Source organism: Carcharhinus amblyrhynchos, chromosome 9, assembly GCF_965287045.1.
Source record: "Carcharhinus amblyrhynchos chromosome 9, sCarAmb.v2.hapA, whole genome shotgun sequence".
NCBI lineage: Eukaryota > Metazoa > Chordata > Chondrichthyes > Carcharhiniformes > Carcharhinidae > Carcharhinus > Carcharhinus amblyrhynchos.
The window spans coordinates 11,396,210-11,420,255 of NC_137332.1; the positions used below are offsets into that span (position 1 = coordinate 11,396,210).

The 24,046-nt window shown below is 44.3% G+C and overlaps 1 protein-coding gene across 4 annotated transcripts in view; it reads right to left on the bottom strand.

Moving 5' to 3' along the window:
* LOC145347581 (outer dense fiber protein 2-like) overlaps window positions 1-24,046 on the bottom strand; it is a 79,021-nt gene that overhangs the window by 19,534 nt on the left and 35,441 nt on the right. For all 4 annotated transcript variants that reach the window (XM_080195167.1, XM_080195164.1, XM_080195165.1 and 1 more), the window contains 3 exons: window positions 22,470-22,580; window positions 17,813-17,913; window positions 10,149-10,311 (listed from right to left, as the gene is read on the bottom strand). In XM_080195167.1, coding sequence (XP_080051293.1) covers window positions 10,149-10,311; window positions 17,813-17,913; window positions 22,470-22,580 — 375 coding nt within the window. The remainder of the gene's footprint in view (window positions 1-10,148; window positions 10,312-17,812; window positions 17,914-22,469; window positions 22,581-24,046) is intronic.

The following is a 24,046-nucleotide window of genomic DNA, read 5'->3' on the forward strand; positions in this document are numbered from 1 at the left end:
CGGAGGAAACCCATGCAGACACAGAGTGAATGTGAAAACTCCACACAGACAGTGACCCAAGCCGGGAATTGAAGCCGGATCCTTGGCACTGTGAGGCAGCGGTGCTAACCACTGTGCTGTGGGAAAAAAAGGGTCAGGTTTTTGCAGACACATCTGTGAAACATTGCCTCATTTGTACAGAATGTTAATCCCATCTGCTCAGGTTGATTTACCATAAACCAACCTAACCTGCAGGAAATTGAGCCACATTTGTGTTAGTAACTTTAAATTGACAAACTCTCATTGTGAATCCCTGGAGAAGGCAACTGTTTTCTATTCATTTTATTAAACTCTCCAAAGTTTTAGGATTCCCTCTATTGAAATTCCCTCTGAGCTTCAAGTGGAAATGGTCCTCCCATTTCTCAAATCATAGAATCCCTACAGTGCAGACGGCCATTCGGACCATACAGTCTGCACCGACTCTCCGACAGTGTATCTTACCCAGTCCCTATCCCATTAATCCTACAGATTTTCCCCTCCAATTCCCCGTAACCTACACATCTGGAGACACTAAGGGGCAAGTTGGCATGGCCAAGCCACCAAATCTGCCAACCTTTAGACTGTAGGAAGAAACTGGAGCACCCGGAGGAAACCCACACAGACATGGGGAGAATGTGCAGACTCCATAATCGACAATCATCTTCAAATCTGACAATTAGCTCTGTGTTTCATTTATTTATTTATAAATAGGCTTAGCCCAGCTCTCAGGATGTTCCAGCCTCAGCTGGTACCACCTCTCCCAGTGCTGCTGCAGGGGGTTCAAAGCTACCAGGCTCCAGGAGTCAAATTCAAACCACAGAAAACTAGTTTCACTGGCGAGAGAGTGCAAAACCAATGGATGCAATCCTAAAATTAGATTTCCTCATTTAGGGTTGAACACAAAAGAAACAGGAGCAGGGCTCGGCCACTCAGCCCCTCGAACCTGCTCAATAAGATCATGGCTGTCCTGATTGTGGTCTCAACTCCACATTCCTCTGCCCCTCGTAACCTTCACCCTCTTGCTGCTCAACCTCTGGCAAACAGCCCCTCCTGTCTGGGCTGCATTCTCTGATTAAGAACCTTGACAGGATAAACAAGTAGTTAATCTGAAGGCATATCGAGAAGAAACCCAGTGACTGGAACACAATAGAAGATAGCTTCAACACTTGTTATAATCCCATTGTTCTGGACCACAACCCTATTGAAATAACATCTGCTGCAAACATTACTCTGCCAGGATCTTTCGTTCACTCAAAAACACGGCTCACTCTACAAACCTGTGAAAAACCACGTCTGTGATTCAGCGTGTAAGCAAGTGTGCCAGGCTCAGAATGAATCAAATGAGACACTGCTAACCGTATTACATACAAATTAGTCGAAGTAGGCCATGTAGCCTCTCGAGCCTGCTCCGCCAGTTAATAAGATCATGACTGGTCTCTGCTTTGAATTCCATATTCTCACCAACTCCACTGCCTGACAAAAATCAATCCAACCAACTCTGGCTAAAAACATTCATGACCCCCACCTCCATCGCCTCCTGAGGCAGAGAGTTCCAAAATTGCACAACCTTCAGGAAAACATCCTCTGAATCTTTGTCCTAAGAGGGTGACCCTTAATCTGAAAACAATGCCCCCTAGTTCTGGACTCACCCACAAAAGAAAACATCCTTTCCACGTTCACTTTGTCACGATCTTATAGCATTCAATTGAGTCACCCATCACTCTCCAAAACTCCAGTGGAAACAAGCCTCATTCTAAGTTGATCTTTCTCTACACCCTAGTTATGACTATAACACTACATTCTGCTCTCTCTCCTTTCCTTCTCTATGAACGGTTTGCTTTGTCTGTATAGTGTGCAAGAATCAATACTTTTCACTGCATACTAATACATGTGACAATAATAAATCAAATCAAGTCAGTTTGTCCAACCTTTCCTCATAAGAAAACTCGTTCATTCTAAGTATCAATCTTGTAAACCTCCTCTGAACTGCCTCCAATGCACTTGCATTCTTTCTTAAATAAGGAGACCACAGTATTTGAAAGATGTTCTCACTATTGCCCTGTATAACTGAAGCATAACATCCTTATTTTTACGTTCAATTCCTCTTACAATGAAGGATAGCATTCTTAATTATTAACTGTATCTACATTGTAACTTGTGCACAATTGAACTAGATCCCTCAGAATTCTGCAATTTTTCTTCATTTAACTAATGTTCTGCTTTTTTGTTCTTCCTGCAAAAGTTAACTACTTCACATTTTTTATTCATTTGTGGGACACGGGTGGTGTCGCTGGCTGGCCAGCATTTATTGCCCGTCCCTAGTTGCCCTGGAGAAGGTGGTGGTGAGCTGCCTGCTTGAACTGTATGTTCTGTAATGCCTTCAGGGTGGGAATTCCAGGATTTTGACCCAATGATTGCGAAGGAATGGCAATACATTTTCAAGTCAGGAAGGTAAGTGGCTTGGAGGCAAACTTGCAGGTGGTGATGTCTCCATGTATCTGCTGCCCTTATCCTTCTAGATAGAAGCGATTGTGGGTTTGGAAGGTGCTGTCTAAGGATCTTGGTTAATTTTTCCCACATTGTATTCCATCTGCCAGACTTTTGCCCATTCGCTCAACCTATCTGTATCTGTTGTAAATTCCTTATGTTCTCTTCACAACATACCGATCCTTGTATCATCTGCAAACTGAGTTTGCATGGCCAAGCCACCTAACCTGCCAACCTTTAGACTGTAGGAGGAAACTGGAGCACCCGGTGAGTGGCTTGGAGTGAAAAGTATTGTTTCTTGCACACTACAGATAAAGCATACCGTTCATAGAGAAGGAAAGAAGAGAGAGCAGAATGTAGTGTTACAGTCATAGCTAGGGTGTAGAGAAAGATCAACTTAGTGTGAGTCCCTTTGCTCCCTTCATTCAAGTCATTGATATAAAAAGCAGAGGGTCAGCACAGACCACTATGGGACCCTACTCATCACGTCCTGCCAGCAGAAAAATACCATTTATGCATACTGTCTGCTTTCTGTGACCAGTCAATCTTCTATTCATGCCAATATGTCCACCCCAAAACCATGTGCTCATTATCTAATATTAATTTCCATTTTCACTCCCTAGAGGACAAACACTCACTTTAGTTACTCTTTCCCTTTATAAAAGCCTGTAGAAACTCTTGTTATCTGCTTTAACATCTTTAGCCAGCTTCTCTTCTTTCTATTCTAACCAACCATCTGACCTATCACTCATCATTGCTTATTTATATGCTTCTTCCTTAACTTTGATACTTTCTTTAACTTCTGCAGTTTGTCAACCATGGAAGTTGAGTGGATCCTTTAGAATTTTTCTTTATAGCAGGAATATACTCACTCTGAAATATTCCCTTTAATGTCTGCCACTGCTTCTCTATGGATCCATCCCCTAGCCTAGTAGCCTCATTCACTTCAGCTAGCTCAGCTTTCATGCTCACATAGTGGCCCTTATTTAAGTTTAAGATATTAGTCTTAGGCCCACTCTTCCTCCTTTCAAATTGGAGGCAACATTTAATCATATTGTGGTTACTGCTACCTTGGGGTGCCTTTTTCTCAGATTAACTCATCCTGTCACATTACACAACACCAATCTAATGTAACCTGCTCTCTGAATTGGTCCCAGAATGTGCTGCTCTAAGAAACTCTCTCAAAGGCATTCGATAAACTCCTCAGCCAGGCTGTTATTACCAATCCAATTTTTCCAGTTCACACATCGATTAGTTATTGCTATTTATGAGTTATTGCAGAAATTGTGAAAATTCAGGATTCCAAGACAGCTGGAAATCATACAAAACAGGGTAAGTTTCCCCAAGGGGAAACACCAGCAGCAAAAATGTGGGCTGGAGTTCTCCATTTTTGCATTTCTTGCTACTGTTGCCAGCGAAACTAGAGAATTTGGTGCTCAGTTAAAACCGCACTCACAGCAGTGGAATCAAAGAATTTCAGCTGTGATGTCTGACGCAAACCTGGTGGTCACACAGCATAAGGCAAATTGACGTCAATTAAGCAGTGCACTGGACCATATTGCCACAGATGGATAGTTCAATGAATCTTAGCAGAAATTGGCAAATATATTTAATGTGCAGTTGCACTGACTGTTCTTGCCAAGGCATCCAGTTCAACATCACAAGCCTGTTATTCTGAGAGCTTGAAGAATGGCTAATGTATCTCTATACCACAACCTATGGTGGCAAAGGTCATGGAGTGTCCTGGCACTAACAAATCAGGATTGCATTTTGGAGGTCAGCAGAGGGGTTGGAGAATTGTGCAGGAGAGCCAAAAGGGCTTTTATGCCAGTGTGACTCCCCTGTTTGGCTTGCTGCATGAAGCAGAAAGAAGCACCTTTCACAACCACGAGGTCTTGTTGGGCCGAAGGGCCTGTTTCCCGTGCTGGGTTGTTCTTTGTTCTTTGTCTCTCAAAGTGCTTCACAGCCAATGAAGTCCTTTTTAAAGGATATTTGCAGTTGCAACGTAGGAAATGTGGCAACTATTTATGCACAGCAAGCTCCCAAAGACAATAATCTGATCAGATCACCTGCTTTTGTGATGTTTATTGAGGGATAAATGTTGGCCAGGTCACCAGGAACAACTCCCCTGTTCTTCTTTGAAATAGTGCCATGGAACCATTCACAGACACACAAGCAGGCAGGTGGGCCATTGGTTCATTCAGTAGATGCAATAAGAAGTATCACAACACCAGGTTAAAGTCCAACAGGGAACTCCCACCTGATGAAGGAACAGCCAGTTCCGAAAGCTAGTGGCATTTGCTACAAATAAACTTGTTGGACTTTAACCTCGTGTTGTGAGACTTCTTACTGTGTTTACGCCAGTCCAACGCCGGCATCTCCACATCATGACTATCATTCAGTAGATGGACAGTGCAATGCTCCCTCAGACTAGCAGCTGTCAGTTTTGTGCTCGAGTGGAGTGGGACTTGAAGCCAAAATCTTGTGACTCGGGGGTGTGGATGGTTATGACTGAGCCACAGCTGACATCACAATAAAGCAGCCAACATAATTAAGGACCCCACGCATCCCGGACAGACTGTCATCACTTTCTTCCATCGGGAAAAAGATACAAAAGTCTGAAAACACATTCCAACCAACCCAACAACAGCTTCTTCCCTGTTGCCGTCAGACTTTTGAATGGACCTCCCTTTTAAAAGAACATTTAAAGAACACATGGATGAACTTCAACAACTGTACATCCCTGTCTGGTGTAAGAATAAAATGGGGAAGGTGATTCATCCATGGCTAACAAGGGAAATCAGGGATAATGTTAAAGTCAAAGAAAGACTGTAGGAGAAGGGATAAGGACTGTAGGAGAAGGGATAACCAGCCGTGGTTATCGAAGGAAATAAAGGAGAGTATTAGATTAAAAGCTGATGCGTTCAGAGTGGCTAAAAATAGTGGGCGATTAGAAGATTGGGAAAGATTTAAAAATCAACAAAGAATGACTAAGAAGGTGATAAAGAAAGGAAAGATAGATTGTGAAGCTAAACCAGCACTAAATATAAAAAAGACAGTAAAAGTTTTTACAAATATATAAAGAGGAGGCTGGCTAGAGTGAACGGTGGACCCTTGGAGGATGAGAGGGGGCATTTAGTGGTGGGAGATGAGGAAATGGCTGAGGCCTTAAATAAGTTTTTTGCCTCGGTCTTCACGGAGGAGGACACGAATAGTTTGCCGGATGTTAAAGATAGAAGGATGGTAGGAGTTGAGGGCCTAAATGCGATTACTGTCACTAGAGAGGTAGTGCTTGATAGACTAATGGGACTGAAGGTGGACAAGTCCCCAGGACCGGATGGAATGCATCCCAGGGTTCTGAAAGAAATGGCAGAGGTGATAGTGGATGCCTTAGTAATTATTTATCAAAATTCGCTGGACTCCGTGAAAGTGCCGGAAGATTGGAAAACGGCTAATGTTATGCCGCTGTTTAAAAAAGGTAGCAGACAAAAGGCAGGGAATTATAGGCCGGTTACCTTAACATCTGTAGTTGGAAAAATGCTAGAATCCATCATCAAAGAAGAAATAGCGAGGCACCTACAAAAGAATGGTTTGATAGAGCTGACGCAGCACGGATTCGTTAAGGGGAAGTCGTGTTTGACAAATTTATTGGATTTCCATGAGGATGTGACTAGTGCGGTAGACAGAGGGGAACCAGTGGATGTAGTGATCTTAGATTTCCAAAAGGCGTTTGAGAAGGTGCCTCATAAAGGTTGCTACATAAGAACATAAGAAATAGGAGCAGGAGTAGGCCATCTAGCCCCTCGAGCCTGCCCCGCCATTCAATAAGATCATGGCTGATCTGTAGTGGATCAGTTCCACTTTCCCGCTTTCTCCCCATAACCCTTAATTCCCTTGCCTACCAAAAACCTATCTACCCGTGACTTAAATATATTTAGCAAGGTAGCCTCCACCACTTCAACGGGCAGAGAATTCCAGAGATTCACCACTCTTTGAGTGAAGAAGTTCCTCCTCAACTCTGTTCTAAACTGCACCCCCCTTATCTTGAGGCTGTGCCCTCCAGTCCTGCTGTCCTTTCTGAGCAGGAAGAATCTCTCTACTTCTACCCTATCCATCCCCTTCATTATCTTATATGTCTCTATAAGATCCCCCCCTCATCCTTCTAAACTCCAACGAGTACAGACCCAGTCTATTCAGCCTCTCTTCATAGTCCAACCCCCTCATCTCTGGTATCAGCCTAGTGAACCTCCAGAAGGTTACGGGGCACGGAGTTGGGGGTAAGGTGTTAGCGTGGATAGAGGATTGGTTGTCTAATAGGAAGCAGAGAGCTGGTATCATTGGATGCTATTCCGGTTGGCGGTTGGTGACCAGTGGAGTGCTGGGGCTTCAACTATTTACCATTTATATAGATGATCTGGAGGAGGGGGCTGAGTGTAGGGTGTCGAAATTTGCTGATGACACGAAGATGACTGGAAAAGCAAATTGCACGGAGGGTGTGGAAAGTCTGCAGAGGGATCTGGATAGGCTAAGCGAGTGGGCGAAGACCTGGCAGATGGAGTATAATGTTAGCAAATGTGAGGTTTTCCACTTTGGCAGAAATAATAGTAGGAGGGATTATTATTTAAAAGGCAATAAGCTGCAGCATGCTACGGTGCAGAGGGACCTGGGGGTCCTTGTGCACAAGTCGCAAAAACCCAGTCTGCAGGTGCAGCAGGTGATCAAGAAGGCGAATGGAATGTTGGCCTTTATAGCGAGAGGGATAGAATATAAAAGTAGGGAGGTCTTGCTGCAACTGTGCAGGGTACTGGTGAGGCCGCAGCTGGAGTACTGTGTGCAGTTTTGGTCACCGCACTTGCGCAAGGATATATTGGCCTTGGAGGGAGTGCAGAGGAGGTTCACTAGGCTGATACCGGAGATGAGGGGGTTAGACTATGAAGAGAGACTAAATAGATTGGGTCTATACTCGTTGGAGTTTAAAAGGATGAGGGGGGATCTTATTGAGACGTACAAGATAATGGAGGGGATGGATAGGGTAGAGGTAGAGAGATTCTTCCCACTTAGAAAGGATAGCAGGACTAGAGGACACAGCCTCAAGATATGGGGGGCGCAGTTTAGATCAGAGTTGAAGAGGAACTTATTCACTCAAAAGGGTGGTGAATCTCTGGAATTCTCTGCCAGCATTTGGAGGCTACCTCGCTAATTATATTTACGTCACGGGTAGATAGGTTTTTGATAGACAGGGGAATTAAGGGTTATGGGGAGAGAGCGGGAAAGTGGAACTGATCCACTTCAGATCAGCCATGATCTTATTGAATGGCGGGGCAGGCTCGAAGGGCTGGATGGCCTACTCCTGCTCCTATTTCTTACGTTATGATGTTCTTAAGTGGTGTATAAATTAGCCAGAAAAAGCAGCAAACCTGAGGACTGGGAGAACATTAAAATCCAGCAGAGGAAGACAGAGGGTTTAATTCACAAAGGGAAAATAGAATACTGGAGTAGGCTTACAGAAAACATTAAAAAACTGACTGCAAAAACTTCTATAGAGATGTGAAGAGAAAAAGACTGGTGAAGACAAACGTAGGTCCCTTACTGTTAGAATCAGGTGAATTCATAATGGACAACAGAGAGATGGCAGACCAGCTGAACAAATACTTTGGATCTGTCTTCATTAAAAAGAGGACACAAATAACCTTCCAGAAATTCTAGGGGACAGAGGGTCTAGCATGAAGGAGGAACTAAAAGAAATCCTCATTAGCCAGGAAGTTGTTTTGTGGAAATTGCTATGAATAAAATCTGATAAGTTCTTAGGGCCTGATGCTCTGCATCCCAGAGTACTCAAGGAAGTGGTCCTAGAAATAATGGACACATTGGTGATCATTTTTCAGCATTCTAAAGACTCTGGAAGAGTTCCAGTGGATTAGAGAGTAGCTAATGTAACCCCATTTTTTAAAAAAGGAAGAGAACACCAGGAATTATAGGCCAGTTAGCTTGACATCAGTGATGGGGAAAATGCTGGAGTCAATGATTAAGGATGCAATAACTGAGCATTTGGAGAGCGATGACAGGATCGGTCCAAATCAGCATGGATTCAGTAAAGGGAAATCATGCTTCACAAATCTTCTGGAATTTTTTGAAGATGTGACCAATAGAATGGACAAGGGTGAACCAGTAGATGTTGTGTATCTGGACTTTCAAAAGGCTTTTGTAAAAGTCCCAAACAAGAGATTAGTGAGCAAAATTAAAGCTCATGGTATTGGGGGGTAATGTGTTGACGTGGATCGAGAACTGGTTGGCAGACAGGAAGCGTGAGAATAAACTGGTTTTTGCAGAGTGGCAGATAGTGACTAGTGGAGTACCGCAGGGTTCAGTGCCGGGACCCCAGCTGTTTACAACATATATTAATGATTTGGATGAAAGAATTGAATGCAATATCTCCAAATTTTGCAGACAACACTAAGCCGGGTGTCAGTATGTGCTGTGAGGATAATAAGAGGCTGCAGGGTGACTTGGACAGGCTGGCTGAGTGGGCAAATGCATGGCAAATACAAAATAATGTGGATAAGTGTGATGTTATCCACATTGGTGGCAAAAACAGGAAGGAAGATTATTATCTGAATAGCGGCAGTTTAGGAAAAGGGGAGGTAAAATGTGACCTGGGTGTCATGATGGAACAGATGCTGAAGGTTCACATGCAGGTACAGCAGATGGAGAGAAAAGTTAATGGTATGCTGGCCTTCAGATCAAGAAGGTTTGAATATAGGAGTAAGAATGTCTTGCAGTTTATACTGGGCTTTGGTGAGGCCACATCTTGAGTATTGTGTGCAGTATTGGTCTCCTAGAAGGATATTCTTGCAATTCAGGGAGTCCAGCGAAGGTTCACCAGACTGATTCCTGGAGTGGCAGCACTGATGTATGAAGAGAGACTGGATAGACTGGGCTTTTACTCACTGGAATTTAGAAGAATGAGAGGGGATCTCAGAAACATTTAAAATCCTGATGGACTGGATAGGCTAGATGCAGGAAGAATGTTCCTGATGTTGGGGAAGTGCAGAACTAGGGGTTACAGTCTAAGAATAAGGGTTGAGCCATTCAGGACTGAGGCGAGGAAGAACTTCTTCACTCAGAGTTGTGATCCTGTGGAATTCTCTACTACAGAAAGCTGTTGCGGCCAGTTTGTCAGATATGTTCAAGAGGGAGCTGGACATGGCCCTTGTGGCTAAAGGAATCAAAGGGTGTGGAGAGAAAGCGGGAGTGGGATACTAAAAGTGCATCATCAGCCATGATCATATTGAATGGTGGTGCACGCTCGATGGGCCGAATGGCCTATTCCTGCACCTATTTTATGTGCTGCTATGTTTACCTCATATTAAGCTGATCTTTAAACCCTAGCTATGACTGTAACGCTACATGTTGCACCTTCTTCTTTTCTCCTCCTCTATGTAATCTATGTACAGTATGCTTTGTCTGTATAGCATGCAAGAAACAGTACTTTTCACTGTATACGAATACAAATGACAATAATAAATCAAATCAAACCATGCAGAACTTGGCCTGTTTATAGAAAATGATAAAGATTTGTTCTAAATAAGGAAAACCGCAAGCAGATTGGGAAGTAATTTTGCAGGACAGTGATGAATTCTTACCTTTTCACTAACATCGTGTAACGCAGCTTGTAGCTGCTGACTCAATGCTGCAGATTCCCTTGTCCTCTCTTCCAGCTGATGTCTGCTCTGCAAAAGACCTTCTTCTTGTTTTGCCATCGTCTCGGTCAGCTCTTGGTTTTGCAAATCAGCCTCCCTTAATTTCCTTGAATTAGTAATAAATGAAATGCTGAAGTAAATTCAAACAAGAGGCCACTTTTCATAGAAAAGCATTAGAAACACCACTCCATGCAAAGTCATAGTTATAGAGTTATACAGCACAGAAAAGGCCCTTCAGCCCATCCAGTCTGCAAAGCAACAACTACCACTAAAGTCACGCTAATCCCACTCTCCTACACTTGTCCCATATCCTTGAATGTTGTGATATTTCAAATGCTCATCCGAATATGTTTTAAGGTTGTAAGATTTCCAGCCTCCGCCACCTACCCATTCTCAGCACCCTCAAGTGAAAAAGATTTTTTCTTAAATCCCCTCTGAATCTCATGCCTGTAACTCTAAAACCAAGAGGAACAGCTCACCCTGTTTGCATCGCTTATAATCTGATACACCTCAATCATGTCCCCCTTCAGCCTTCTCTGGTCTGACGGTGCAGAGGGACCTCGGGGTCCTTGTGCATGAGTCGCAAAAACCCAGCTTGCAGGTGCAGCAGGTGGTCAGGAAGGTGAATGGGATGCTGGCCTTCATAGCGAGGGGGATTGAATATAAAAGTAGGGAGGTCTTGCTGCAGCTGTATAGGGCATTGGTGAGGCCGCAGCTGGAGTACTGTGTGCAGTTTTGGGCGCCGTACTTACGCAAGGATATTTTGGCCTTGGAGGGAGTGCAGAGGAGGTTTACTAGGCTGATGCCGGAGTTGAGGGGGTTGAGCTATGAGGAGAGGCTGAATAAACTAGGCTTGTACTCGCTAGAGTTTAGAAGAATGAGGGGAGATCTCATTGAGACGTATAAGATGATGAATGGGATGGATAGGATAGAGGTGGAGAGACTCTTCCCGCTCAGAAAGGATTATAGGACTAGGGGGCACAGCCTCAAGATAAAGGGGAGGCGGTTTAGAATGGAGTTGAGGAGGAACTTCTTCACTCAAAGGGTGGTGAATCTCTGGAATTCTCTGCCCGTTGAAGTGGTGGAGGCTACCTCGCTAAATATTTTTAAGACGCGGGTTGATGGGTTTTTGATAAAAGAGGGGATTAAGGGTTATGGGGAGAGGGCGGGAATGTGGAACTGAGCCACTTCAGATCAGCCATGATCTTATTGAATGGCGGGGCAGGCTCGAAGGGCTAGATGGCCTACTCCTGCTCCTATTTCTTATGTTCTTAATCCGAGTCTATCCAGTCTCTCGTTGTAGCGTAAATGTTCCAGCCCAGGCAACATCCTGGTGAATCTCCTCTGTGTCCCCTCTAGTGCTTCCCATAGTGAGGTGACATCATTATAAATTTATGATCCAGTCCCTCAGGGAATCACGGGATATGGGGAACCGGCTGGAGAATTAAATTGAAGTCTGATGCGGGGCTGTAGTATAGAATTCTATATCAGGCCCTTCATTTTAGTTTTACCATAATAAGTAGACTAGGTTAAGATAATTATAAAGTGCCTTCTATATATAAATATATATACATATAGTGAGGATTCGCAATGTGCCTGGAACAAAATATTCAAAAGGTATTATAAACCGTACAGCCACAAATTAACCAAATATTAAATTGTATTTTCAATACATATGTATTGTGTGCCTTGGCCAACTTTGTTCTGAATGCAGCATGATGGGAAACAGAGTGGTAGAAAGGCCGAATTATTTTAATACAATGAAGCACAGAAAGGCAGCTTCTGTTATCTGTTTTTGGATATGCGAAATCATAGGCCTGTTATTTAAGGGAGTAAATTCGTTCATGGGGAGCAAGGCTGGAGCAGTCTCCCAAGCTGATAAAATAGGCCCACGTTCCAGCGGAAGTGTGACTCCTTTCATCAATTCAAAAGCCCAGATGTTAATAAGTCTTGGTTAGTGGTCATAACTTGAGTTAGGTTTCCTAGGTAAGGGGGAAAGAACCTAAATGGGCAATAAGAACATAAGAACATAAGAAATAGGAGCAGGAGTAGGCCATCTGGCCCTTCGAGCCTGCCCCGCCATTCAATAAGATCATGGCTGATCTGTTGTGGCTCAGTTCCACTTTCCCGCCCTCTCCCCATAACCCTTAATCCCCTCTCTTATCAAGAACCCATCAACCCGCTTCTTAAAAATATTTAGCGAGGCAGCCTCCACCACTTCAACGGGCAGAGAATTCCAGAGATTCACCACCCTTTGAGTGAAGAAGTTCCTCCTCAACTCCGTTCTAAACCGCCTCCCCTTTATCTTGAGGCTGTGCCCCCTAGTCCTACTGTCTTTTTTGAGCGGGAAGAGTCTCTCCACCTCTATCCTATCCATCCCATTCATCATCTTATACGTCTCAATGAGATCTCCCCTCATTCTTCTAAACTCTAACGAGTACAAGCCTAGTTTATTCAGCCTCTCCTCATAGCTCAATCCCCTCAACTCCGGTATCAGCCTAGTAAACCTCCTCGGCACTCCCTCCAGGGCCAAAATATCCTTGCGCAGGTGCGGCGCCCAAAACTGCACACAGTACTCCAGCTGCGGCCTCACCAATGCCCTATACAGCCGCAGCAAGACCTCCCTACTTTTATATTCAATCCCCCTCGCTACGAAGGCCAGCATCCCATTCGCCTTCCTGACCACCTGCTGCACCTGCAAGCTGGGTTTTTGTGACTCATGCACAAGGACCCCGAGGTCCCTCTGCACCGTCGCCTGCTGCAGTTTTTCTCCACGTAAGTAATAGTCCTTCCTACCATTCTTCCTACCAAAGTGGACCACCTCACACTTGCCAACATTAAATTCCATTTGCCATTTCCTGGCCCATTCGCCCAGCCTATCTAGATCCTTCTGCAGACTCTCCACACCCTCCGCACAATTTGCCTTTCCCCCAATCTTGGTGTCATCAGCAAATTTCGACACCCTGCACTCGGTTCCCTCCTCCAGATCATCTCCTACTCCCGTTGACAGGTGGAACGTTATGTATAAGATGATGAATGGGATGGACAGGATAGAGGTGGAGAGACTCTTCCCGCTCAGAAAGGACAGTAGGACTAGGGGGGCACAGCCTCAAAATAAAGGGGGGGGGCGGTTTAGAACGGAGTTGAGGAAGAACTTCTTCACTCAAAGGGTGGTGAATCTCTGGAATTCTCTGCCCGTTGAAGTGGTGGAGGCTACCTCACTAAATATTTTTAAGAAGCGGGTTGATGGGTTTTTGATAAGAGAGGGGATTAGGGGTTATGGGGAGAGGGCGGGAATGTGGAACTGAGCCACGACAGATCAGCCATGATCTTATTGAATGGTGGGGCAGGCTCGAAGGGCCAGATGGCCTACTCTTGCTCCTATTTCTTATGTTCTTATGTTATTGGCTAAGGTCAAATATTAAATGTTAATTATTGTGATTGGGCCCTCCAATCTGATTGACAAGACTAGGCGGGATATCGAAATGTTCAGAATAATATAGTAATGTTACTGGGCAATATTAAGTCAGAGACGACAGTCAACCCTCATTGACTGTGTCTCTTTCCTGATGCATGCATTAGCAAATAAATTCTTTTTCATTCTTTAACCATATACCATCTTTCGCAGTCTATGTATTGGTTGAGTGAGGTATAGAGCACCCCAGGGGGAGCCCTTCAGAAAATTCCTGTTACAAAGTCCAAGGTCATGCTGAAAGGCAAAGCAGTCTCATTGGTCCTTTCGGTCTATTCCTGCTCCTATCCCTTGTGATCTTGAAACAAAATTTATTTAAAGTTAGTCTTCTGAGCTGCCTCTGTATTTAATGGATCGGGGGTTTGAAGTCAATCTAGACTAAGGGTATGAAATCCTTCTGCTGACAGAGGGTCCAACACAAAATGTCTCCCCGCACTGCTGCTACGTACAAGAGGTTCCTGGGTTCAGCTCTGTGTTGAGTTAGCTGATCTCATTTAGGACAGTTATAAAGGTGTCATGTTTGGTCACATTGATCCAAATGTTACTCTGATTCTCAATAACCATTGGTCCGTGAACAGAATTGACAACAATTCATTGCAAATCCTCACTCGGGTAGGTTTAATCCGAGAAAACAGACAGACTTACTGAAGGCAAGCTAATGACACATTATTGGAATTTTAACTTACTAGTAACTGTCACCTTGATTTTTGTTTTAGTTGTAGCAAGGATTAAACAGGGATCTCTTTCCTCACAGCTCAGTAAGTTCTGTTGATGAGCAAACTGAGTAACAGGGAACAAGAAGGGGTTTGATTGCCAAGTCCATGTGAGTTGATCAATATTACCCAGGGGTATTGTACTGGCGATATTTGAATATTTTGATTCTGGGTAAGAACAGGAGCCACAGTTTCCATTCTAATTGCTATCAGCATTGTATTGCATCTCCAAAAACATGCACACATTTTTCCATCCCCCGTGACTGTGGGCTTGGACGTAAGGATCCAGCAGAATGTGGGGGAGCTGTGCCGGGAATGCGCACTCGTGTTTTCCCGCTGCGGGGAAACAGTTTTCAGGGGCGGACTGGGAAGTGGATCAGCCAATTTACATCAAGACACCCCAAAAGGGGTGGCACAATGGTTAGCATTGCTACCTCACAGTGTCAGGGATCTGAGATTGATTTCCGTCTCGGGTCACCATCTGTGCAGAATGTGCGCCTTCTGTGTCTGCGTGGGTTTCCTCCGGGTGCTCCGGTTTCCTCCCACACACTGAAAAATATGCAGCTTAGGCGCATTGGCCATGCTAAATTCTCCCTCATTGTACCCAAATAGGCATCTGAGATTTGAATTGATTTGATTTATTGTCTGATGTATTAGCATTCAGTGAAAAGTATTGTTTCTTGTGCGCTACACAGACAGAACATACTGTTAATAGAGAAGGAAATGAGAGAGTGCAGACTGTAGTGTTACACTCATAGCTAGGGTGTAGGGAAAGATCAACTTAATGCAAAAATCAAAAATCCGATAACAGCAGGGAAGAAGCTGTTCTTAAATTGGTTGGTACGTGACTTCAGAATTTTGTGGTCTTCCTGACAGAAGGAGGAGGAAGAGGGAATGTTCAGGGTGCATGGGGGTCCTTGATTGTGCTGGCTGCTTTGCCAAGGCAGCGGGAAGTGTAGACAGAGTCAATGGATGGGAGGCTGGTCTGTGTGATGGATTGGACTACATTCATAACCTTGTAGTTCCTCACAGTCTTGGGCAGAGCAGGAGCCATACTAAGCTGTATGTGGGGGAGCTGTGCCGGGAATCCGGGAAAAAAATCCAGAAAATCCAGAAAAAATGCTTTCAATGGTGCATCTGTAGAAATTGGAGAGAGGCATAGTGGACATGCCAAATTTCCTTAGTCTTCTGTGAAAATAGTGGCATTGGTGGGCTTTCTTAATTATAGTGTTGGCATGGGGGTAGCAGGACAGGTTGTTGGTGATCTGGACACCTAAAAACATGAAGCTCTCGACCCTTTCTATTTCGTCCCCATTGATGTAGACAGGGGCATGTTCTCCTTTATGATCCCTGAAGTCAACGACAATCACCTTTTTTTTGTTGACATTGAGGGAGAGATTATTGTTGCTGCATCAGTTCACCAGATTCTCTATCTCATTCCTGTACTCTGTCTTGTCATTGTTTGAGATCTGATACACTACGGTGGTGTCGTCAGCAAATTTGAAAATTGAATTGGAGGGAATTTGGTCGCACAGTCATAGGTGTACAAGGTGTATAGTAGGGGGCTGAGAACACAGCCTTGAGGGGCATCAGTGTTGAGGATGGTTGTGGAAGTGTTGTCACCTGTCCTTACTGATTGTTGTCTGAGTTAGGAAGTTTAGGATTCAGTTGTTTGAAGTGTGTGTGTGTGTGTGTGTGTGTGTGTGTGTGTGTGTGTGTGTATATATATGTGTGTGTGTGTATATATATATATATATATATATATGTGTGTGTGTGTGTGTGAACTGAGATGCAGAGAGGCTTCTATCAACATAGACAAATCTGCATGTTTAGATGGTGGGAAGGAGACAATCCCCCATTTAAACTGGGTTTTATTCAGTGCCACAATTCAAACAGAGTCCCTGAGCCCTTTTAAACCAGATTCCACAGCACACTGGATTTATACTGCATTGATATTAATTGAAAAAGAGTGAGGCTGTAAACCCTCCCCCCTCCCCAACCAGGGGAGTTGATAGAATCAAACAAGCTTACAGCACAGGAGACTAATTGGTCTGTTGTGTCTGCATGTTAGTTCTCCGAAACAGTAATTGTACTTCGTTTTTATGTCTTTGCTTTTTCTTCATAATCCTGTCCAGCTCCCTTTTGGAATTGTTTCTGGAATCAGCATTCGCTCACTACCATTTCAGATGGAGTGCTCCAGACACCTACAACTGAGGGTAGAAATACACTCCTCATCTCTCCTCTAGGTCTCTTTTGATGTTGAATCCATGACTTTGAATTACTGAAATAGATTTCCAATAGATCGCAATTCATCACGCAAACCAGCCTCCCATTTATTGACTCTGTCTACACTTCCTGCTGCCTCGGCAAAGCAGCCAGCATAATTAGAGACCCCACGCATTCTCTCTTCCACCTTCTTCTGTCAGGAAAAAGATACAAAAGTCTGAGATCACGTACCAACCAACTCAAGAACAGCTTCTTCCCTGTTGCCATCAGACTTTTGAACGGACCTACTTTGCATTAAGGTGGTCTTTCTCTACACCCTTGCTATGATTGTAACACTGCATTCTGCGCTGTCTTCTTTCCTTCTCTATGAATGGTATGCTTTGTCTATATAGTGTGTAAGAAACAATACTTCTCACTATACTAATACATGTGACAATCACAAATCAAATCAAATTTCTGCATCTATGCTATCATAACCCCATATCCTCTTGAAAACACTACGAAGTTACTTTGGCACCATCTCTGCTCCGAGGAGAATAGTCCCAACTTCCAATCTCTCCTCAGAATTGAAGTCCCCTATCCTTGGCAATGTCCTGTTCTCTTTCTAAAGTCTCTCATGAAGTGCAGTGCCCAGAACTGCTCACAATACACCAGCAAAGGCCAAGCCCGTAACGAATAAAATTCCAGTAGGGTCACTTTGATTTTACATTCTATTCTTCGATTTTAAGTTTATTTATTAGTGTCGCAAGTAAGGCATACATTAACACTGCAATAAATTTACTGTGAAAATCCTCTAGTCGCCACACTCCAGCACCTGTTAGGGTACACTGAGAGAACTTAGCATGGTCAATCCATCTAACCAGCATGTCTTTCATACTGTGGGAGGAAACTGGAGCACCCGGAGGAAACCCACGCAGATACAGGGAGAATGTGCAGAGTCGGCACAGACAGGGACCCAAGCTGGGAATTGAATACACGTCCCTGGAGCTGTGAGATAACAGTGCTAACCACTGTGCCACCGTGTCGCCCTCTTTCGAAAAGTCTGTGCAGATTCGATGGGCCGGATGGCCTCCTTGTACACCGTAGGGAGTCTATGATAGTAATTATTATCAATGTTACTCTGGTACCACAAACAAATTGGCAGGTGACAAACTAACACAACAAACTAACAAACTCTTATGAATTATTGTAATTACCGAGAAAGAGCTTCTAACGCCATCTGCAAGTGCTGTTTCTCTTCACTCAAGGATTCCACCTTCTCCAAAGAGGATTTCAATTGAAAGCTCCGGTCACCAGCCTGGAACATTAATTATTGATTAATTATAGCATTTCTACAAAATCTATGTCGTCAATGTGACCAGGAAATAAAGAGGATCTGTGGGATAACGAATAACATTGATAGGCATGGGCCAACACACCTAACCAGCATGTCTTTCGGACTGCGGGAGGAAACCAGCACATCCAGAGGAAACCCATGCAGACATGGGGAGAATGTGCAAACTCCACACAGACAGTGACGCAAGCCGGGAATCAAACCCGGGTCCCTGGCGTTGTGGGACATAAGTGCTAACCACCCTGCCACCTTCTTTCGGAGCGTCTGCGCAGATTCAATGGGCTGAATGGCCTCTTTCTGCATTGTCTATGATGGTATTTATTATATTATTTGATCTATAAAAAATGCTGGATTACACATTGAATAACATCACATCACTGCTGTTGTAAAACAGTGAATCCCACTGAATCAAAAAAATCAATAATTGTTAACATTTCTTTTAAAAAAAAACATGAAATGTTACTGTATAATCTGTTTCCTTAAACCAGAAGCCTTATCCATTAATTTACTGACTTTGCAACACTAAGTCCATGAGAGTAAAGAAAATAAATACCAGTTCCTGCAGAAATCAATAAAGCGTTCTCAATTAAGCATATCCTCCTGCTCTTTCCCCTTAGCCCTGCACATATTTTCTTTTTAAGTAGAGACCCAAATCCATTTTCACAGAATTGTTATGGTGAAGAAGGGGACCATTCAATCCATTTTGTGTGTACCAGCTCATCAAATGAACATCATGATTTATTGCCATTCCCTTGCCTTTTTCCAGAATCCCTGCACATTCCTTCTATTCAAATAACCATCTAATACTTTCTTGAATGCCTCGATTGAACCTGCCTCCACATCACTTCCAGCAGTGCATTGCAGGCTCCAACCACTCGCTGTGTGAGAAAGTTTTTCCTCACACACTGTTTGCTTCTTTTACAAATCACTTGGAAACCATGCCCACTTGTTTTCAATTTTTGAAAGGAACAGTGAATCTACTTCACCTTAAGTCAGGTCATAAGAACTCACTGAGTAAAATTTATACAAGTTACTTTATTGGCCATTTTGCTGACACCATTTAGTGAAATGTTATTTTGGATCATTCAAAACACTGTTCTCAAGACGGTTCCTGCATCTTCTAATCCACCAGGTTACAAGGGAAGGCTCACCAATATTGTGCCATCATTATTATTATGTATGTGATTTAATTTAATCACAGCAAATGAATGTGCCTTCTCTGCCTGTGTACCATACACATTTCTTACCAGGTTATATTCATGAGCACGTTTTACAAATGCATCAGAGAAAGCATCCTTTCCGGATGCGTCACAGCTTGGTATGGTTTCTGCTCTAACCAAGATCGCAAGAAGCTACAAAGGGTTGTGAACGTAGCCCAATCCATCACACAAACCAGCCTCCCATCCATTAACTCCATCTACACTTCCCACTGCCTTGTAGGAGAAACCAGCATAACCAAGGACCGTACCCATCCCAGACAGACTGAGCAGGATTCCCCAACCGCAATTGCCTGAAAACCGGATATTCTCACCCGGCTTCAGTGGACCTTTACGTGGTCTGTCCTCAAGCCACCAGAATTCCAGTGGCGGGTGAGATGGGAGAATTCCAGCCACTCTCTTCCATCGGGGAAAAGACACAAAAGCCTGAGGTCACGTACCAAGCAACTCAAGAACCACTTCTTCCCTGCTGCCATCGGACTTTCGAATGGACCTATCTCACATTAAGTGGATCTTTCTCTACACCCTAGCTATGACTGCAACAGTACATTCTGCACTCTCTTGTTTCCATCTCTATGAACGATATGCTTTGTTTGTACAGTGCACAAGAAACAATACTTTTTACTGTATACTAATAAATGTGACAATAATTCAAATCAAATCCTTCCAAGACTAGTCTGCTTTGTTAGTAATAACTGGACGTGATCTTAGGTTTGATTTTAAAATTTTTATTTATTATTCACAAGTAGGCTTATATTAACACTGCAACAAAGTTGTGAAAATCCTAGTCGCCACAGTCCGGTACCTGTTCAGGTACACTGAGGGAGAATTTAGCATGGCCAATGCACTTAACCAGCACATCTTTTGGACTGTGTGAGGAAACCGGAACGCCCGGAGGAAACGCACGCAGACATGAAGAAAAAGTGCAGACTCCGCACGGTCAGTGACCCAAGGCAGGAATTGAACCCAGTCTCTGACACGGAGGGAGAATTTAGCATAGCCAATCCACCTAACCAATTGTGCAGCAACACAAGAATACTAAGGTGATAACTACACCTTTCAAAGAATGCACTTCTTTTATGTTGCAGTTTCTGGAGGAATAATTCTGCTTGTTTACCAGCGTACAAGCAATTTCAAGAAAAGTGGTGACCTTGGGGACACAATTCACATCCTGACCTACTTATTTGTAAGTAACAAAGTTACATCTCTCTCCCATTTTTCAATTTTAAACAGAAGCAGCAGAAGCACCCTCCCCCTCCGTACTCAAATCCATCCTCTTGCCCCAGTTAGCTACAAACTACTTCACACTGGCAGCAGCAGTAACTGCGCTTTATAATTACCCTCTTCCATTATGTGACTTTTTTCTTTAAGCAACTGCACGTCACATTCCACAGACTTTACCTGAAAGGCAGCCATGGCCACTTCACTTTGCAAAGAGTGAACATTTGCTGCCACACAGTGGCGTCACATCTAACACAACCATTATCAGGTACAACCATCGTCAAATCATGTGCGTTCAAAATACATAGAAACTAGGAGCAGGAGGCGGCCATTCGGCTCTTCAAACCTGCTCCTCCATTCATTTTGATCATGGTTGATGATCAAATTCAATATCCTGATTTCCCCCCCGCTTCCCCCCATATCCCTTTCCCTTTAGCCCCAAGAGCAATATCTAATTTCTTCTTGAAATCATAAAAACATAGAAGATAGGAGCAAGAGGAGGCCATTTGGCCCCTCGAGCCTGCTCCTCCAATCATCTCGATTCACCAGGGGGCATAGTTTGAGGGTAAGGGGCAGGAAATTCAGAGGGGGTTGGAGTAAAATGATGGGAATTTGGAATGCACTGCCTGGGAAGGTAGTGGAGGCTGGAAACCTTACAACTTTTAAAAAAGGATTTGGATGCACACTTGAAATATCATAAGTTTATCATAAGTTTCATAAATATCATAAGTTTCTGGTCGCCTCACTATAGGAAGGACGTAGAAGCTATTGAAAGGGTACAGAGGAGATTTACAAGGATGTTGCCTGGACTGGGAGGCATGCCTTATGAAGTTAGGTTGAGGGAACTGGGTCTCTTTTCCCTGGAGAGACGTAGGTTGAGAGGCGACCTGATAGAGGTTTATAAAATGTTGAGAGGAATAGATAGGGTGGATTCTCAGAGGCTATTTCCCCGGGTTGAAATGGTCGCTACGAGAGGACACAGGTTTAAGGTGCGGGGAGGAAAGTACAGAAGTGATGTTAGGGGTAAGTTTTTCACTCAGAGGGTGGTGAGTGAATGGAATCGGCTGCCATCGGTGGTGGTGGAGGCGAACTCGCTGGGGTCTTTTAAAAGACTTCTGGATGAGTATATGGGGTTTTATGGGATTGGGGGTTATAGATAGGTGTTGATGTGATCGGCGCAACTCGTGGGCCGAAGGGCCTGTTTGTGCTGTAGTGTTCTATGTTCTATGTTTAAAGTTTTGAAGTTTATTAGCAACACAAGTAGGCTTACATTAACACTGCAATGAAGTTATTGTGAAAATCCCCCAGTCGCCACACTCCGGTGCCAGTTCAGATACACTGAGGGAGAATTTAGCATGGCCAATGCACATAACCAGCACATCTTTCAGACTGTGGGAGGAAACTGGAGCACCCGGAGGAAACCCACGTAGACACAGGGAGAACATGCAAACTTCACACAAAACAGTGACCCAAGCTGGGATCGAGCCCGGGTCCCTGGTGCTGTGAGGCAGCAGTGCTAACCAATGTGCCAGCATACCGCATTCAGGGACAACGTTCAGGGATAACGGACAGGTGCAGGAAAAAAGAATTATCACAACTTCAGTGACAGTTATTATCAGGCGCAGACTCAAAAGGGCCAAAAGGTGCTGTACCACTCTACGACTCTGTAAAGTTTCTCTCCTTCCCTCCTCTCCTGAAGTTGGGGAGGGATTCAAAGCCATCCCTGTGGCCTTACCAGCCTTAAAAGATTCAGGATAATCCACTTACAGATCTTAACAAGGCAAAAGCAGCCTTCAATACAATGGATTATTCAAATTGAGTCCTTGAAATCACACCGCTTTGCAAATGCCATCTTCCTGGGGTTTAGAAAATGTAAATCAACAGATCACCTCAGACTCAAATACTGGCCAGTGTCCCAACACATTGTCTGGCATTTTACCAGCAGGCCTGCCCCGATCCCAGGAGCAGGCAAGGCTCAGAGAATGGCATTGTCCATTGGCCTCTGGTGGGATCGTTCAATCCCTGGGCAGATGTGCCAATAAAAATTCTGGCCAATCTTTCAGCTGAATAAATTAGCATTACCTGAGTTTCATATTGTAGAACAACTTCCTCCTGTTGTTTAGCTTGGACTTTTAGCTGCTCAAGTTCTGTCGTTGTCATTGATGCCTTTTCTTCCAAATCTGAGAGTGAAGCCTGTGAATAACAATACACTGCTTCTTTTATCATATCATAAGAACATAAGAACATAAGAAATAGGAGCAGGAGTAGGCCATCTAGCCCTTCGAGCCTGCCCCGCCATTCAATAAGATCGTGGCTGATCTGTCGCGGCTCAGTTCCACTTTCCCGCCCTCTCCCCATAACCCTTAATCCCCTCTCTTATCAAAAACCCATCAACCCACGTCTTAAAAATATTTAGCGAGGCAGCCTCCACCACTTCAACGGGCAGAGAATTCCAGAGATTCACCACCCTTTGAGTGAAGAAGTTCCTCCTCAACTCCGTTCTAAACCACCCCCCTTTTATCTTGAGGCTGTGCCCCCTAGTCCTACTGTCTTTTTTGAGTGGGAAGAGTCTCTCCACCTCTATCCTATCCATCCCATTCATCATCTTATACGTCTCAATGAGATCTCCCCTCATTCTTCTAAACTCTAACGAGTACAAGCCCAGTTTATTCAGCCTCTCCTCATAGCTCAACCCCCTCAACTCCGGTATCAGTCTAGTAAACCTCCTCTGCACTCCCTCCAAGGCCAAAATATCTTTGCGCAGGTGCGGCGCCCAAAACTGCACACAGTACTCCAGCTGCGGCCTCACCAATGCCCTATACAGCTGCAGCAAGACCTCCCTACTTTTATATTCAATCCCCCTCGCTATGAAGGCCAGTATCCCATTCGCCTTCCTGACCACCTGCTGCACCTGCAAGCTGGGTTTTTGCGACTCATGCACAAGGACCCTGAGGTCCCTCTGCACCATCGCCTGCTGCAGTTTTTCGCCCCTTAAGTAATAGTCCTTCCTACAATTCTTCCTACCAAAGTGGACCACCTCACACTTGCCAACATTAAATTCCATTTGCCATTTCCTGGCCCATTCGCCCAGCCTATCCAGATCCTTCTGCAGACTCTCCACACCCTCCGCACAATTTGCCGTTCCACCAATCTTGGTGTCATCAGCAAATTACGACACCCTACACTCGGTTCCCTCCTCCAGATCATCAATATAAATGGTAAAAAGCTGAGGCCCCAGCACCGACCCCTGGGGCACTCCACTAGTCACCATCCGCCAATCCGAATAGCACCCGTTGACCCCCACTCTCTGCCTCCTATTTGACAACCAATCCTCTATCCACGCTAACACCCTACCCCCAACTCCATGTCCCTCGACCTTCTGCAATAACCTCTTGTGAGGTACTTTGTCAAACGCCTTCTGAAAATCTAGAAAGACCACATCCACCGGCTCTCCTCTATCCACTGCCCTAGACACATCCTCATAGAACTCCAGTAAATTTGTCAGACACGACTTCCCTTTAATGAAACCGTGCTGCGTCCGCTCTATCAAGCAATTCCCTTCAAGATGCCTCGCAATTTCCTCCTTAATGACAGATTCTAACATTTTACCTACCACAGACGTTAAACTAACCGGCCTATAATTCCCCGCCTTTTGCCTG